The sequence below is a fragment of the Balaenoptera borealis genome (genome assembly GCF_965194805.1).
Source record: "Balaenoptera borealis genome assembly, chromosome: X".
In the NCBI taxonomy this organism is placed as follows: Eukaryota; Metazoa; Chordata; class Mammalia; order Artiodactyla; family Balaenopteridae; genus Balaenoptera; species Balaenoptera borealis.
The window spans coordinates 26493577-26511324 of record NC_138881.1 but is presented as its reverse complement, the minus strand read 5'-3'; the positions used below and the strand labels follow the sequence as shown (position 1 = coordinate 26511324).

The 17748-nt window shown below is 35.8% G+C and overlaps 1 protein-coding gene across 1 annotated transcript in view; it reads right to left on the bottom strand.

Annotated features, from left to right (window-relative positions):
* The window catches only part of IL1RAPL1 (interleukin 1 receptor accessory protein like 1), a 660460-nt gene that overhangs the window by 19609 nt on the left and 623103 nt on the right, over positions 1–17748 (bottom strand). The window contains exons 7-8 of the mRNA XM_082378177.1: positions 16397–16540; positions 319–489 (exon numbers count right to left, since the gene is read on the bottom strand). Of these exons, the coding sequence (XP_082234303.1) occupies positions 319–489; positions 16397–16540 (315 nt within the window). The remainder of the gene's footprint in view (positions 1–318; positions 490–16396; positions 16541–17748) is intronic.

Below are 17748 nucleotides of genomic sequence, written 5' to 3'. Positions count from 1 at the left end.
AATAGCCAATGATCACTTTGAACAGAGTATGGGACTTTGCTTCTCTCAAAGATAGAAATGTTTTCCCAGGTACAAATCTCTCATTTGGTTTCTTTAAATGTCAAGGTTTATAACATGAGACGCTGTACAGAATAATCGAAGTAGCTTCCTCAGTGGAATCAACACTTATTTTTCATTTGAACACATAATGCCATTTCTTTCTTGAGAAACTGAAAGATGTAGAAGGAAAGAACTAAAAGTTTAAATTCTGTCTAAAAATGATGACTACACAGACGGACACAAGAATATGCACACTGTTAAATGAAAACATTAACTTACTTCCAGTTGGGATTAAATCTCTATCTGGTATAAACAACTTATATCCATAATGCTTTTCAAGCATATCAGGTAGGATTTCAAGAGCAAAGCGTTCTTCTTCCCCAGTCTCTTGATTCCACTGGTCAGGATCCACTTTGGTGTATGATAAGTATGCATCATAATCTTTATTATCTGTCAAGAACATTACAGAGTAAAGCTGAAGTCACTACTCTACAAAGAAAACAGTAGGACATGAGAACATTCACCCCATTTCATAAATATCTCCGAATGTTCCACTTCTGGGATGCCAAAGAAAGAAGTCTTTATTAATTTTCATTAAGAATACAATAATGCCAAGTATCGCGGAATGAATTTGGGGGTATAAAGGAGTCACTATTTTTGTTGTTATTAAGACAGTAGGAGAAAAATTAATGAAAAGAGCAATGAAATGGTAACGTTCAACATTTTTGATGCACAGATCATGAGAATTTTGACAACTTATAAAAGCCACATATTTGGATAGTATGTTCTTATTCTACATAAATGTACATTCACCTAATCAAAGAAAGAACATTGAAACTGGCTTGACTGGCTTGAGGAATGGTTTTTAGGTTGTGTGTGTTGTGCTGATTTTCTTTTGGGGAAAAAATAAAATGAAATTTGGAATAATTAATTTTTCTTTGGGAGCTGGTTCTTGTATTTTAGGACTGAGTTTAGTATGCTGAAGTATTATAGAAAAACATATTATTTTCCTGATCTTCATTTATCTTACATGTAAATTATTGCCAAATTATTTTTCATCATGTTAATCAGTTTGACTATAAGAATCAAAAATTATAAATGAATGAAACTTAGTTCTAAAATTTGATTTCTTTCCTCATTCTTCCCCATATTTACATGAGAACTCTTCAAATATTTGATGACTACTACCGTGCATTATTTTTATCTTAATGTAAACATCTCCAAATTCTCATTTGTTGTTTCTTAGAATAAGAAGTCATTTATCTTCTGCATAGTCTCATTCTCCAATTTCCTTTTCAGAGTGTGATATCAGGATTCATAATTCACCTCAATTCTAAATACTATCAGTATGCTGAGCCTGTCAATATCAATATGCTTAGGTCTCTTTTGTGCTTCTTTCCTAATGACTGTCATTGTATTATTTGATTATTAGATCAAGTTGAACTGAAACACTCTTAAATTTCAGAACAAAATGAACTGGGCATTTGGTATAGAAAATTTAAAATCTTTGGGGTATAAAACATCAAAGATACAGGGGCATCCATGACTTGCTCTGGATGGCTGTGGGACACTCCTTTTGACTTCAAAGACACTAAAGCTCACTTCTATAACTTGTCATGGAAAACTGAGAAAACTGTTTACTTCACCTAAAGTTAACACAGGCATATAAGAAGCTAGCAATTCTACTATAGGATCCCCGGGGAAAAGAACCTTTAGCTATGGAAGATTTTTTTTAAAGCACATTTCAGGTAAAAAAAATAAAATAAAAAATAATCATCCCTATCATGTCATATTTTGGTATTTGGTGTTTTCTTTATTCTTCAACCAGGATATAGTTGTACATAGTATAAATAAAATTCAATTTTCACAAAAAATAATAATTATGTTTGTTATACCATGTCTATGCACACATGCCAGCAGTCTATAGTGGTACCATTTTGTTGATATAAATACTTTAGTTGAGTAAGAAATCATAGAAAATAGCACATAATAAAGCTATAATATAATGCCAGTTAGTATTTAATTAAAATGTCCGTTTATTAGGTAATCACATGCCATATCTATGAGATAAAATCTTCCCCTTTGCAATATGGGTCAGTAGCTTCCAGTCTAGTAGAAGATGTAGACAAGTCAACAATCTATTTCCAGAGGATAAATGTGTTGCAAAGAGTAGAACAGGGGTCATGGGCCAAAGGGAGGACTCTTTAAGCCAGACTGCAGATTGTAGAATGATTTCATGCATATACTACTTTCTTTCTGGGAGGTTTTCCTCTTCCAGATTTTTACAAAGTACTGTAAAGTGCTGAAGTTTGCTCAGACCTGAGATGTGTAATGACTAGATTCTCATTCTTTGCTTTTTGTCTTCTGTAGGTTTAAAAAAATATTTGATAACCAGATCAATATGAACAACAAAAAGAACAGAGCACTTATGACTCAGAAGAGATGTAAACAATGGTCCACCAATACTCGTAAGTTCCAGCTGGATATCACTTCTGCTTACATGACACTGTTTCTGGTTCCCCTGCCTCTTCAATGGACATCTCTCTTCCAATCCATAAATACTGTCATTTCTCAAGATGTTTTCTGTGGCCTGTTTCATTTGTCTTTCAGTCTATTTTCCCTTAAAAATCTCCTTTCCTCCTATGACATCAACAACCACTTCTGTGTAGATGTCTCTCTAATGTAGATGTCCAATCGCATCTTCTTTCTCATGAACCTGTAACCTGGACCCCTTAATTTGGATGTTCAGCATGTACCTCACATGTGACATGTTCACAACAAAACAAGCTTCCCATCTCAAGCTTTGTTTTCACATTTTATTTCACTTAAATTTTAGTAACATAACAATCTCACGTCTTTAGTCTCCAAACTTCAGAGGCATGTTCCACTTATCTTTTTTCATTACCAATAATCTCACAGCCATTCACTGGTAAAAATCCTTTGGATTCTGTTTTCATCCTAGGTGGGGCCCTACTCTCTTCTCAACTGTTATAATTATATTTTAGTGGGTCTTCCCTCTCCATTTCCTTATTCTTCTGGCCCATTCCACATAGAATCACAAAACTTATTTTTCCAAACCTCACCACTGATTATGTTTATGGTAGCTTGAAAAATACTATGGCTATCCGTTGTCAAAAAACCAGCAGCTAACTCTGCAGTTGTTTCCTTTGAATCTGAGTCTGGTATCATTGAGTTGAAGGTGATCTCTTTTCCCATGTATTATATTATTGTGCTCACATCTTATCTTCTTTCTTTGACCACAAGATCCTTGACTCAGATATGTGACTAGGGCTTAGTAGATGCTCAAACATATCTGTTGATGAAATGAATGAATGGCCTCTCATTTGGGTATCACATGACATATCTTATGGCTAGTGTGGAGATTTTCTCAAGATTTGGGCCATTTCCTAGGAGAGATGGCTTTGGTGATACACACTCCAAGCTGCCTGGACTCCTCAAGTAATTACTAGGAGCTACAGGGTCAAAGTTTAGCAAAGTTCCTTTGGAATAATCTTGAACTGTATTTTCTCACTGTGACTCAGTTGAAGACCTCAGAGTCCTCGTAAACTTTTCTGAAAAAGTGGTTTTCATGCTGAAGCATGAACGGCAACAGTTGGGAGGACTTGATAAAATACAGACTGTTAGGCCCCACCTCCAGAGTTTTCAATTCAGAGCATCTGGAATAGGTCCTTAGAATCTGAATTTATAGCAAACTCTCAGGTGATACTGCTGCCGGTCCAGGGACAATACTTCGAGAAACTCTGCTCTAGGACAGGGTATAGGTACCCAAAGGTCTCAAAGGCATCAAAGAACTGCAGTCAGCTGCCAGGTAATTGATCAAAGTACCACAAAACCTACACACTGCAGCCTCAGCTCCATGATGAGTGGTCTTGATACTTACAGGGCATGTGCTCTAAATAAAATAGCTGAAAATCCACTTTCATCAAAAAGGGGATAAATTCTTACCTAGAGTAATATATTCAGTAACTGTATTAAGCTTAAATGAACCTCGGGAATAGGTGCTGTGGTCTCAGTCAGTTTTCTATCTCTTTATGTCATCCGGGTGAATTTATAACATTTAAGCTAATGTCTCCCAGATAAAAAGGAGTTGCTCACATGTAGGTTATTCTGGTAATAAGGCCCCTTGCAAGCATCTACAGCAGCTTCCTCCCTCAAATCAATGGGACACTTGATTGATATCTAATTCCTCTCTTTCCCCAGAGTCTATGTCAGTGCAGTACTGGGCTAGGCATTTATTTACCCACAGAAGCAAACTCCTGACTTGAAAATTATCAGACTGCAAACACCATGCCAGATATCATGCTAAATTCAGCAATGTTTTCTGATTCAAAATCATATGGATTCTAAGGTTTCTTCTTTTTTCCCAGTTACCAGCTGAATCTGAATCTTGGGAAATATCTCTTAGATTTTTCTTTTTATATCTGTAAGAACATATATTGACTAATCTTAATGTGTATAAGAAACTGAAAAATTGAGAGTTTTTATAATCATAGAAAAAACAAAATTATGCTAAGATTTTTAAAGGTAGGACTGTGATCTTTTAAATTCAACTTAAGTTTATAAACAGCTGAAAACTAGTTAGTCATAACAAGATAGTACAACAATATATTTCTTATTCTGAACTTTATTCTCTAAATTTTATTTCTGTAACTTAAACCTTCAACTATAATTCTATTGACTACAGAGATGGAAAGCAGTTGATGTACACACCCTCTGTAATAATATTCATAAGCTCTAATATAGTCATTGGTTTACTCTTTCCATGATTTTCAAGAGATTATGACTGTAATTTCCCACAAAAAAAGAAAAATAGGAATGAAGTCAGCAAGATGGTCAAATAAGATATCCCTTGCATGTATCCTCTCAGCCGCAGTACAGAGCCAGTCCTGCCCACCCAAGGACCCATCCAGTGACCAGATAGAAGCCCTCCCAGAAACCTGGTGGGAGACATACCCATCCACACACCTGGCAATAGGTCCACTGAGTGAAGACCCGATTGTGGATCCTGAAGTGAACATTTGTCCAAGTGTTATACTACTGAACAAGATACTACAGGCATTCCTATCCACCCAGAGACCAGACAGGATCCATGTGAACCTGAGCTCCTGCTCACAAGCCTGCCAACCATGAACTTCACTGCAGACCCGGCAACAGACTCAAAACTGGTTCCAGCCCAGAATGATTATGATTCTGGAGGTAATCCCATTGGCCTGGGGAACAGACAGGAGAAGAACTTTACCTGCTAAAGTCAGTGTGTAAAGATTAGAAGAGATGTTTGCTCCTTCAAATGCACAGACACTAATGCAGGGATACAGGGATCACAAAGAATCGGGCAAATATGACATCACCAAAGGAAACTAATAAAGCACCAGTAACCAAGCCCTAAGAAATGGAGATCTACAACTTGTCCAACAAAGAATTAAAAATAATCATCTTAAAGGAAATCAGTGAAATGCAAAATAACACAGATAGACAATTTAACAGAATCAGAAAACAATGCATGAACAAAATGAGAATTTTATTAAAGAAACAGAAACCATAAAAAACAACCAGACAGAAATCCTCAAGCCAGCAACTACTTTGACTGGTGAATTCTACCAAATATTTAAAGAAGAATTAATGCAATCCTCAAACTTTTCCAAGGAAAAATTGAAGAGGAGGGAACACTCTCAAACTCATTTTATGAGGCCAGCATTATCCTGATACCAAAGCCAGAAAAGGATACTACAAGAAAACTATAAGCCAGTATCCCTAATGAATATAGATACAAAAAAATCTCAACAAAATACTAGCAAACCAAATTCAACTGTACCTTAAACAGATAATATAACATGATCAAGTGGGATTTATGGGACTTCCCTGGCAGTCCAGTGGTTAAGACTCCATGCTTACACTGCAGGGGGCATGGGTTCAATCCCTAGCCGGGGAACTATGATTCCACATGCTGTGTGGCATGGGCAAAAAAGAAAGTGGGATTTATTCCTGGGATGCAAGGATGGATCAACATATGCAAATCAATTCCATTTAGAATATCATCAAAAATTATAAAATACTGAAGAATAAATTTAGCCAAAGAGGTGAAAGACCTGTACCTTGAAAACTATAAGACACTGATGAAGAAACTGAAGAAGAAACAAATGAAAAGCTATCCCACGTTCATTAATCAGAATAGTTAATACTGTTAAAATGTCCATACTACCCAAAGCTATGTATAGATTCAATATAATCCCTATCAAAATTCCAATGGCAATTTTAACAGAAACTTAAAAAAATTCTAAAATTCATATGAAATCAAAAAAGACCCTGAATAGCCAAAGCAATATTGAGAGAGAAGAGCCCAGCTGGAGGCATCACACTTCCTGATTGCAGACTATACTACAAAGCTATAGTAATCAAAACAGTATGGTGCAGGCATAAGAAACAGACACATAGACCAATGGAACAAAATCAAGAGTCCAGAAATAGACCCACATATATGTGGTCAGTTGATATTTGACAAGGGGGCCAAGAATACTCAATGTGGAAAGGATAATCTTTTTAATAAATGGTGTTGGGAAAACTGTCTATCCACATGCAAAAGAATAAAGTTGGGCCCCTATTTTACACCACTCACAAATTTTAATCTGAAATGGATTAAAGACTTAAATGTAATACTTGAAACCATAAAACTCCTAGGAGAAAACATAAGGAAAAACTCCTTAACATTAGTTTTGGCAACAATTCTTTGGCTATGACACAAAAAGCACAAGCAACAAAAGCAAAACTAAACAAGTGTGACTATATCAAACTAAAAAGCTTCTGCACAGCAAAAGAAACAATCAATAAATAAAAAGGCAAGTTACAGAATGGGAGAAAACATTTGCACACCATATATTAGATAAGGGGAGGATTAATATCTAAAATATATAAGGAACTCATACAACTCAATAGCAAAAAGACATGTAGGACATACAATGGCCAAAAGGTGTATAAAAAGATGTTCAACATCACTAATCATCAAGAAATGAAAATCAAAACCACTATGAGACCTCACCTCATACATCTTAGGATGGTTATTATCAAAAAGACAAGGTGGGCTTCCCTGGTGGCACAGTGGTTGAGAGTCTGCCTGCCAATGCAGGGGACACGGGTTTGAGCCCTGGTCTGGGAAGATCCCACATGCCACGGAGCGGCTGGGCCCGTGAGCCACAACTACTGAGCCTGCGCGTCTGGAGCCTGTGCTCCGCAACAAGAGAGGCTGCGATAGTGAGAGGCCCGCGCACTGCGATGAAGAGTGGCCCCCGCTCGCCGCAACTAGAGAAGGCCCTCGCACAGAAACGAAGATCCAACACAGCCAAAAATAAATAAATAAATAAATAAAATATAAAAAATTAAACATACAAGTAAAATCCTAAGGCGACTTCATTAAAAAAAAAAAAAAAGACAAGGTAACAACTGTTGGCAAGGATGTAGAGAAAAGGGAGCCCTTCTGCCCTGTTGGTGGGGATGTAAGTTGTAAAACAGCATGGAGATTCCTCATAAAATTAAAAATAGAAGTACCATATGATCCAGCAATCCCACTTCTGGGTATATATCCGAAGGAAACAAAACCACTCTCTCAAAGAGATATCTGTACCCCAGTGTTCACTGCAGAATTATTCGCAATAGCCAAGACATGGAAACCACCTAAGTGTCCATCAACAGATGAACAGATAAAGAAATGTGTATATGTGTGTGTGTGTATACATATATATATACATATATATAAAAATACATACACACATATATACACACACAGTAGAATATTATTTAGTAGAATATTATTCAGCCATAAAAATGAAGGAAACCTTTCATTTTATTTAGATGGACCTTAAGGTCATTATGCTTAAGTGAAACAAGTCAGACAGAGAAAGACAAATACTGCATGATCTCACTTACAATGTGGAATTGAAAAAGCTGAATTCATAGAAACAGAGAGTAGAATGGTGGTTGTCAAGGGCTGGGGGCAGGGGAAAGGGGGAGAGGTTGGTCAAAGTAAATAAACTTCCTGCTATAAGAAAAATAATTTCTAGGGATACATATACAGCTTGGTGAATATGGTTAATAATACTGTATTATATACTTGAGAGTTGCAGAGAATATATCTTAAATGTTCTCACTACAAAAAGAAATAGTTATGTGAGGTGATGGATATGTTAAGTAACATTATTGTGGCAATCATTTCACAATATATATGTGTATCAAATCGTCACACTGTATACCTTAAACTTACACAATGTTATATGTCAATTATATCTGAATAAAGCTGGGGGGAGAAAGAAAAACAAACAAACCAAAAACACCAAACCTAACCAATTAATTAGTTGCTTTGTTACTTTAAGTCAAACAATTAGTCCAGTAGAATTTTCTCCTTCAATTTACCGAATGAATTACTATGTTTTATAAAAAGATATATTTGAGGGGGAAAACGTTTGGACTCCAGAGAGTTAAGAAATAAAAATATGAATTAAAAATATTATTAAGAAACCTCGAAGAGAGAAGGAGAATATAGAACTGTGTATCAGGAATAAAAAAAAGTGGTTGGAAAAATGATAAATAAATATTTTCCTCTTTGACATATGAGAGGATATTAGTCAATTCTCTTTGAAAGGATTGAGAAGCCAAAGGATCCATGGATTTTTTAGAACAATAGAGCTTTTAAGAAAATGTAGACTGAAGACTCCCTTATCAAGATGAAGGTGGTGGCTATGTTGGATGTGGGCTAGGAAAGAGATTTACTGACAATATAAATGGCTTGGGATTGACATTCACGTCTTTGGGAGTTTTTAACCTTTAAACACCTATTGAATGGTTGTCAGATGTTATTGGCAGGTGGCCACTTCTTTTTTTAAATTTACTTTCAAATATTTATAAGTCACATATGTGAAATTGACTAGTGACAGAGGCCATTATTCAGCAAATGGATTACCAAAAGGAGACCCGGGTAGGGCCCAATGATGAACTGTGTATTTCATTTTAAAAGGCTATTTTCTATGTCTGCATGTAGTATATTAGCACAGAATTATGTGATCATTAAAAACTAGCATTGACATAATTTGAATAAATAAGAATTTTTAAAAAATTAAGTAATTTCTTTCTTGTATTTCAGATTTGCCTTCATATGCTTTTTTATATTTCCAACTAATAATTTTTCAATTAAAAACTCTGCAGAAATAGATGATAGATCTTTGAATAAAAAACATTAAGCATATATTAATATTTTGATTTTGTGATTATTGAATGTCATTGTTCTAATAAATTCCACTTTTCATGTCAATTCAGCCATAGCGGCATCTGACAATTATACTCTAAAATAAAGCTGATTGAGTTTTACACTTTGAAAACTTAACGATACTGTTCTAGTTTACATGTTTTAGTACTTGGTACTTTTCTGGACTATTTGAATCCATAGGACCTCAAATACTGAAATGTGTCACTAATTAAAATATGTATGGTGTGATGTAGTGAAGAAAAAAAAAAGCCGCTGAGCTCAAATCCTGACTGCCATTAATTTTTATTTTGCTCATTTGAGACTTCGTTTCCTGATCTATAAAATAGCAGCTCCCTCAAGAATATGTCTAGGATTCAATGAGTCCCCACCATATAGTAAAATTCTTGGCCCAAAGGAGGCGTTCAGTAGATATTAGTTTCCTTCCCTTGCATCCTTAAGAGGACAGTGGGCAGCATAGATGGTAGAAGTCTTAATTAAGAGGGTAAGACTTAGCAGAGTGCTATAGGGAGCACAAGATTTGGGGTAAGAAGGCTTGATTCCTACTACTTAACAGCTTACAATTTGGGGCAAGTTGTACACCAAAATCAACTATAGGTTTTTCCTTCTGGAACTCAAAAACACATTCTAGATAGTTCACGTGTAGGCAAATTATCTAATCACCACCACCAAAAAATACCCTAAAACAAACGAAAAACCAGATAGTGTTTCTAAATGATTTTACAGAAGCACTGTGTTTGACTGATAGACATGAGGACAATAATCCCTGACACTATTAACAGTAACCTTACAATTGAAGAAGAAAGGCAAATAAATCCTACAACCTAAGATTGCATAGATAGCAATTTATTTCATATGCTTGAAATGGAACAGCTCTTCACATTTCCCAGGATCAGCGGGTGGAGATTACAAAAGATCGCTCTAACTCATTTTGTCCAATACCTGTAATAGCTCCCAAAGTAGAACTAGGAGAGATCTCTCTCTTCACCTTTTGAATAAAATAGTGATTATAGTGTTCTTATAAGCTTGCCCTGCCATCATTATGAATAAGCACATCCCTCAAACCCCATACATGGGGGATAAAAACAAAACCAAAACAGTTTGCACTCTGAGACAAACAAACATAAAGTAGATTCACCCTGTCTAGCACTAGATCTTCCCCACAAAATGGAGTCTTAAGCCTGTTCCCATAAGTTACTCCCTAATGAAAATTTATGCAGTACCTTACTGATATCTACCAATATAATCATCAATGCAAGAGAGCTACTGTTTGCTGTTTTCTTTTATTAATAGACTACCCATAACATTATAACCTTGTTTTTTCTTTAAATATTTGTTATATTTTTTATTTGTAGAGCCAATTCTAAAATCTAGACATCCTTGCAAAATTTTGGAATAATTCTTTCCTTCATGACTTTGTCTCTGAGCCCTCTGCTCCCATAAATAAATAAATGTGATAAGGAATCTTGAATTCATAATGCTCTACAAGTTGTAAGTATTCACTAGTAAGTGCTAATTACTCAAGGTGAAAAGGGCTGCAAAAATGATGTGCCTGAAGTACCATTTTAGTAAAGATGAAGGAGAAAATAACTAGACCTTGGGATTATGAGGGGAATCTTTGTAAGTTAGGGGGAAATATGAATTGTATATGAGAGAGAGAAAGAGAAGGGAGGGAGAAGAGACAGGAAAGAAGGAAGGAAGGAAGATATGAAGGAAGGAAGAAAGGACTACCTTTATATAAGCATTTAAACAAAAGTGGAAGGGAAACCCCAGTCAGAGGCATGGAGGGGCAAAGGATTCTGGTTGTTGTGATAAGTGTATTTTTCTTTTGTAATTATTCCAGTAAAGATGGTGGGATATTATATTAGTGTATGTTCAGCTCTAGAGACAGTAGGTTGCCTTTATGAGGATGGTCAGCTAGCATTTAATTAGAATAAGGCAACACTCTAGAGCCACTACAAACACTTCAACTATCTTTATTTCTGATCAAAAGTAGATGCTTCATTAATTACCACAATGGATGTTAGAAATAAAGTTTCATTGCTAAAATTAGTGGCTTTTTACTAAGTATACTGGATCTTGGAAATGGACCCTCCATGTTGAAATCAGTGCTACTCAAGACATATGCAAAGGAAATCATAAATAAAACGAAAAGACAACCTACAGAATGGGAGAAAATATTTGCAAATGATGTAGCCGACAAGGGATTAATTTCCAAAATATACAAACAGCTCATAGAGCTCATTATCAAAAAAACAACCCAATCCAAAAATGGGCAGAAGATGTAAATAGACATTTCTTCAAAGAAGACATGCAGATGGCCAAAAGGCACATGAAAAAGTGCTCAACATTACTAATTATTAGAGAAATGCAAACCAAAACTACGAGGTACCACCTCCCATCAGTCAGAATGGCCATCATCAAAAATTCTACAAATAATAAATGCTAGAGAGGGTGTGGAGAAAAAGGAACCCTCCTACACTGTTGGTGGGAATGTAGTACAGCTATATAGAGAACACTATGGAGGTTCTTTAAAAAACTAAAAATAGAGTTGCCATATAATCCAGCAATCCCACTCCTGGGCATATATCCAGAGAAAACTCTAATTCAAAAAGATACATGCACCCCAATTTTCACTGCAGCACTATTTACAATAGCCAACACATGGAAGCAACCTAAATGTCCATTGACAGATAAATGGATAAGGAAGATGTGGCATACACACACACACACACACACACACACACACAGTGGAATATTACTCAGCCATAAAAAAGAATGAAATAATGCCATTTGCAGCAACATGGATGGACCTAGAGATTAGCATACTAAATGAAGTAAGACAGAAAAAGACAAATATCATATGATACCGCTTATATGTGGAATCTAAAAAAAATGATACAAATGAACTTAATTACAAAACAGAAATAGAGCCACAGACATAGAAAACAAACTCATGGTTACCAAAGAGTAAAGGGGGGGAGGAATAAATTAGGAGTTTGAGATTTACATATACACACTACTATGTATAAAATAAATACACAACATGGATTTACTATATAGCATAGGGAACTATACTCAATATTTTGTAATAACCTATAAGGGAAAAGAATCTGAAAAAGAATTTTATTTATTTATTTATTTATAACTGAATCACTTTGCTGTATACCTGAAACTAACACAACATTGTAAATCAATTATTCTTCAATTAAAAAAAGACATATGGATAACATAACATCATTTAGAGACACATCCCACCCCTCAAGTATCTAGTGGGGTCAGTGGCCTGCCTCCTTAGGGAAACTGTTCCAGGCTTGATTCCAAATGGTCCTGTGCCCTGATGAAGAATATTTTTTTCATAAATTCAAATTTATTTCAGAAAGAATGTAAAAAGTTACATGTAATAGAAAAGATGGTAAATATTAGAGAAATTTTTTAAAAAATATAAGTATAAACGTCTCAAATCATAACACCCTACAATGCTGTTTTCATGTTTAAATATTATCTTTCAGTTCTTATCTACATGGAGACATAGGTATGTGCAAAGCTGATGATCATAGTATACAAATCTTTTTGTTTTCTGCTTTTCATTTAATAGCATGATATTTTTCTGTATCACTACCCAGTTAATGAAGAATATTCTTAGGTGTCTTTAGATGGTTAGCCTAATCTTGCCACTGGCATTGTCACATTTGCCTCAGGGGCAAGGTTTTTTGGGAACTCACACACAGGCACACACACACACACACTCACATGACACAGAGCTGGGACTTCTTCAAGTTTATAGGATAGGTTAAATGATTGTTTATTAATAAATGTATATGCAGTAGAATTTGTCCAAATTTTCTTTCACTATTTTGTGGAATCAAGGTGGTAGAGGAGCAATTTACCTTCTCCTACTCCTAACCATTATGGTTACCTCATTTACTCAAACGGACCTGAGAATTATGTGTAACTGCATTGTCTTGGTCCATCCTCAATAGCTGTGTTTGTCCAAAGACCAGCACCTCGTTTTAACTGCAACGATGCATGACCAGATTCCACGGGGGTGGCCAGGCTATAAATGTAAGTTGGGTCACCCTGTTACGGCAGTTACTTTCTTAGCTAAGAAAACTTTCTGCTCTGGCAGGCAACATAGAGGCATGCTCTTTTTTTTTTTCAGAGAATCACAGTAAATTTGTACTTAGAGAAGTCTGGCCGAGTGTGGAGGATCAAATGGAGGGGAACAGAAAAAGGCTAAGAAGGTGGTGTAGGAGGTTTGCACAAGGCATTTGCAATGAAGACTGAGGGAATAGTCTATTTTCAAGAGGTACAATTAACTGACCATGATAACTAATTGGAAATGGCAGATGAGGAGGAAGTGAAGCAAATGAGGTAGAGGATGATACAAAGAACTGAGACGTAAAATGGAGGATGATAAGAGATGAGTGTGGGGGGTGCGTGACTCAAAAGCTGGGGTTGGGACCTATCATAGTGGAGAAAACCAACAGGTTAGCAGAGAAAAAAATGATAATAAAACAAGAGAACTGGGAGAAGGACATTTAGATTTACGAGTCATTTGTACACAAATGCAAGTGTAGACAGGGTTGTACATGTGATCCAAAAAGGTGGTGCTGCAGAATTAGAAGAGAAGTGCTAAGGCCTGAGTCTAGGGGAAACAATAAAATGTAAGGCTGTGTAGAGGGGAACAAGGAGTGATGTGAACAAACTAAGAGAGCAAAGCATCAATATGTTCCATCTTGGAAAAATAGAATCCTTTTGATATAGAACTGATACAGTCAGGTAATGCCTATTGCAATGACTTGAAAGGAACTGACTAAATGTATCTAGATGCCAAATAGTCCACCTCCTAGTCTGATACAGTGATGGAAATTTGGGGGATTTGGAGTCATTTAGACCTGGGTTTGAACTCTGTCTTCCTGGTTGTATAACTCTCTATCAATAAAATAGCCAACACAGCCCTTGTCATTTAATACATATTCAATAAATAGTCAGTGAATCTGTTATTATCAATCACCATAGTTCTGACATTACTTCAAAATATGAGGTAAACTAACTTTCCCTCTTTTTCTTCACTCTTTGCCTCTCCTTCCAAGAGCACTTTATGTATTCCCTTTTCACGGGAGATAACATAGTAGCCAAGAATAAAGAAGACCGATCAACTTTGACTTTCAAATTACAGTTTTTGAAGCCAAGTCAAGAATATGAAAAGTTTGGGGTCTCTTAACAATTATCTCTTCTTTGGAAAAAGAAAGGACTTGTGGGAGAGCTAGGAAGAATGGGGATTTGATGATGTCAGAGAAATTTTTCAACAATGGAAGAGTAGGTATTTATTCAACCATAATAGCATGTGTAGAAGGATCTAAGGGGATGAGACTAAGGTTTAGAGGCATCTAAACTCTTCAGAATCTTCTACCATTCAGAACACGACAAAAAATTATATTGGAAATTGATAGTTTCGGTGAAATCATTCATATCATTCAGAACACAAAATATGTTCAAAATAGATAAAGTGAGACTTGTTTAGGTAATCTGCTTTTTCAAATATCTTCTACTATGCTAACTGTGCAAGCAACAGCAGATCTTTAGGTTATACTGAACACACCGAAGTTTTAAAAAGCTAAAAACAATAGGGGCTCAGTGTTCAATAAAATAAAGGCTTTGTAAATAGACCTATATTCAAATCCCATCTTGGCCACTTACAATAATACTAGTGTTATCTTCTTTAGTAAGTTATTTAACCACTGGGAGCCTCAGTTGCTTTATCAGTAAAATGGAGATTATAACATTGACCTTAGATTTTTTTTTTGAGGCTTAGCAAAAATGATTTTAAGAATGCCTAGCACTTTGCTTGATTCTCATTCAACAACAACTCTGACATTGGCAATTTTCTCATATCTCTTTGAAGCAGTACTGAACAATTTAATAATTTGTATGAACAGGCAAGAAAGTTAGAAACAAAGAATAAATAGGCTAATTAGTACTTTAAAATGAAAAAAACAACAACAACAAACAAACAGCTTTGCTGCAGCACAGACTTCACCCTGATGGGAAGGGGAGAAGGTTAAAAAGAGAGGAGTGTTAGGGATGCTGAATAAATTGCTCTTCTTCGCAAGTCTGACAAACTACAGTCCTACCTGTGATTTATTCCAGAGGCCCCTGGAAATGTGGTAGCATGGGCGATTGCTTTATTTTCCTTTGTACCAATTAGTGAAAAATGGATAGTCAATAAAAAGAGATTACAAAAATGATCAAGAAACCTTGACCATCTGTACAATTTATTGTCACTTCACATATGCTTCCTATATTGCAAGTCTATCTTATACATGAATCACTTTCAAATGACCAAAAAAGGAAAAAAAAACTTTAGTCCTCTCATGGGCGGTTTATGGAGCTCAATTTTAAGGACTCCAAATTCTTCTTAGATTGTACACATATTCATGACTGACCAGAGGCAAATAATAATTATGATTTCTACAAAAACAATATTTACTTATCCGATTTGAGTAAAAGTATTAGATTTATTATTATGAAAACAACTTGCTTGTACACTTTCCTATCTGTTGGTCCCCACTTGGAATAAAAATTAGCCTGTCTAAATATAGCTAAATAAACAGGATTGAAAAGACTGCTGGATGATTTCTAAAATATTTGGTACTGTTTATTATAAATGACCAGTCTAAACAAGGAACAAATTGAGATTCACTTCAAACTATTGGGCCAGGGAACACAATTAAAAGAGACACTCCTTACCTGTATAGAAGTAAAGCTGGACTTTCAGTACTGATTACAAGGTGAGAGAAAATGAACACTCTGATAACACTCTAATCAGCGTTTGTAATTCGCAAGTGCTGTTTGGAATACCGTTCTAGAAAGAGTAGGTGTTGCTTTACAATTTTCAGAGGAAAATACCTACTGGCTGCAAAGCATCACACATATAGCTCCATATAAAAGATGAATTTACAAACTGAACGAAGACTGTGAGGGCTGCTGCAAATGGTCATTCAGGTAACTTTTCTTCCCCTCCAACAAACAAAAGCAGGAAACAGAATATTCAGAAAGAACGTTAAAAGAGGGAACTCATCTTACCTCCATCCAGCTCCTCAGCCCCAAAATGATTCCTATAGAAGAGCATGATTTCTATCTTGTAACACTTGTAGATGGTCACCAAACAAACAAGCAGCAGCAGGATAGCACCAAGCCCTCCAGCAAGTTCAACTGTATACATCAGCTCTAGAAAAAAAATTACAAGAGGGAATTATACCATATTCACATACAAAATCATAAATTCACCTTGATTTCACAGTTTTGTGGATGAGATCAGATGTAGGTAATGGATTAACACAATCCCTTCCCTTTCTGCCTGAGAATTTGATCTTTTGATAACTTTCTAGCTGTTTCCTTGGTAACCAGATAAGGTAGTATGTGGTAACTGTGTTTCTAAGCAACATTGCTTATGGTAAAAATGAACCTATATTGGTAGATTGCATTTGGACTGAGAGAATTATAAATACCTGATTGGAAACTATAATTTTGGGCTTGCTGGAGTGCAAGTAACTCTTACATATAAACCCATCCCTTGTGGGAATCCTGTAAGCTATGCTCATGGAGTTGATAAAAGTAATATCGGTTCCTGTGGATATGAAGCTTTTAAGCCAGGACGGTTTCTGAACTCACCCAATATGAATCTTGATCCTTCCCACCTGAGCTGTCACCTGGGGGTTGGGGCTGAGAAGAGATGAGGGGTCAAACAGCACAGTTCCTGAAGGGCAGTGTGGACTGTCGCATAGAGTGTTGGGTGGACCACCTAATGAATACTGTCTGCTGGCTCCTGTCAGAAGCAATAACCACTTGTCCTGTAGCTTTCTGAATAGAGTGGTGCCAATGTGGCTGACCACGGTCTTGGAGGCTGAGTGCTAACTTGGGCTCAAGAAATAGGCTCTCTAGTGGACGTCACACCAGACTATGTTGGTAGTATTTTCCTTTCACTAAGCTACTCAAAAATGTTTTTCTTATCCTTTCTTTCCACTTTTACTTGGTATGTCACTACATTCTATCCAAAAGAGTAATTTTCCTGCCATTCGCTGTATACAAGTTCTCTTATTCCTATTGAATGTCTATATTGCATAAAAAATGATCAAAAAATTTAAGGGATAAAATATTCACTTCTTTTTTTCTCCTTTAGAGCTCACGAACATTGTAACAAATTCAATGATACTGGTATTTAAACATTAAGCCAGAATGCACAGATTTTGAAACTCACTTTAACTGCCTATTTATGCATGTTGACCTTGATCATCATAGTCCAAATGTTATTGATGGGTATCCATTGTTCCCCGCAGTTGACAACTACCTTGAAAAATACTAGTTTCCTTAATTACCGTTAAAGATAAATATTCCTGATATTATGGCTCTAAAATAATGGTATTTTTGATCCTGTA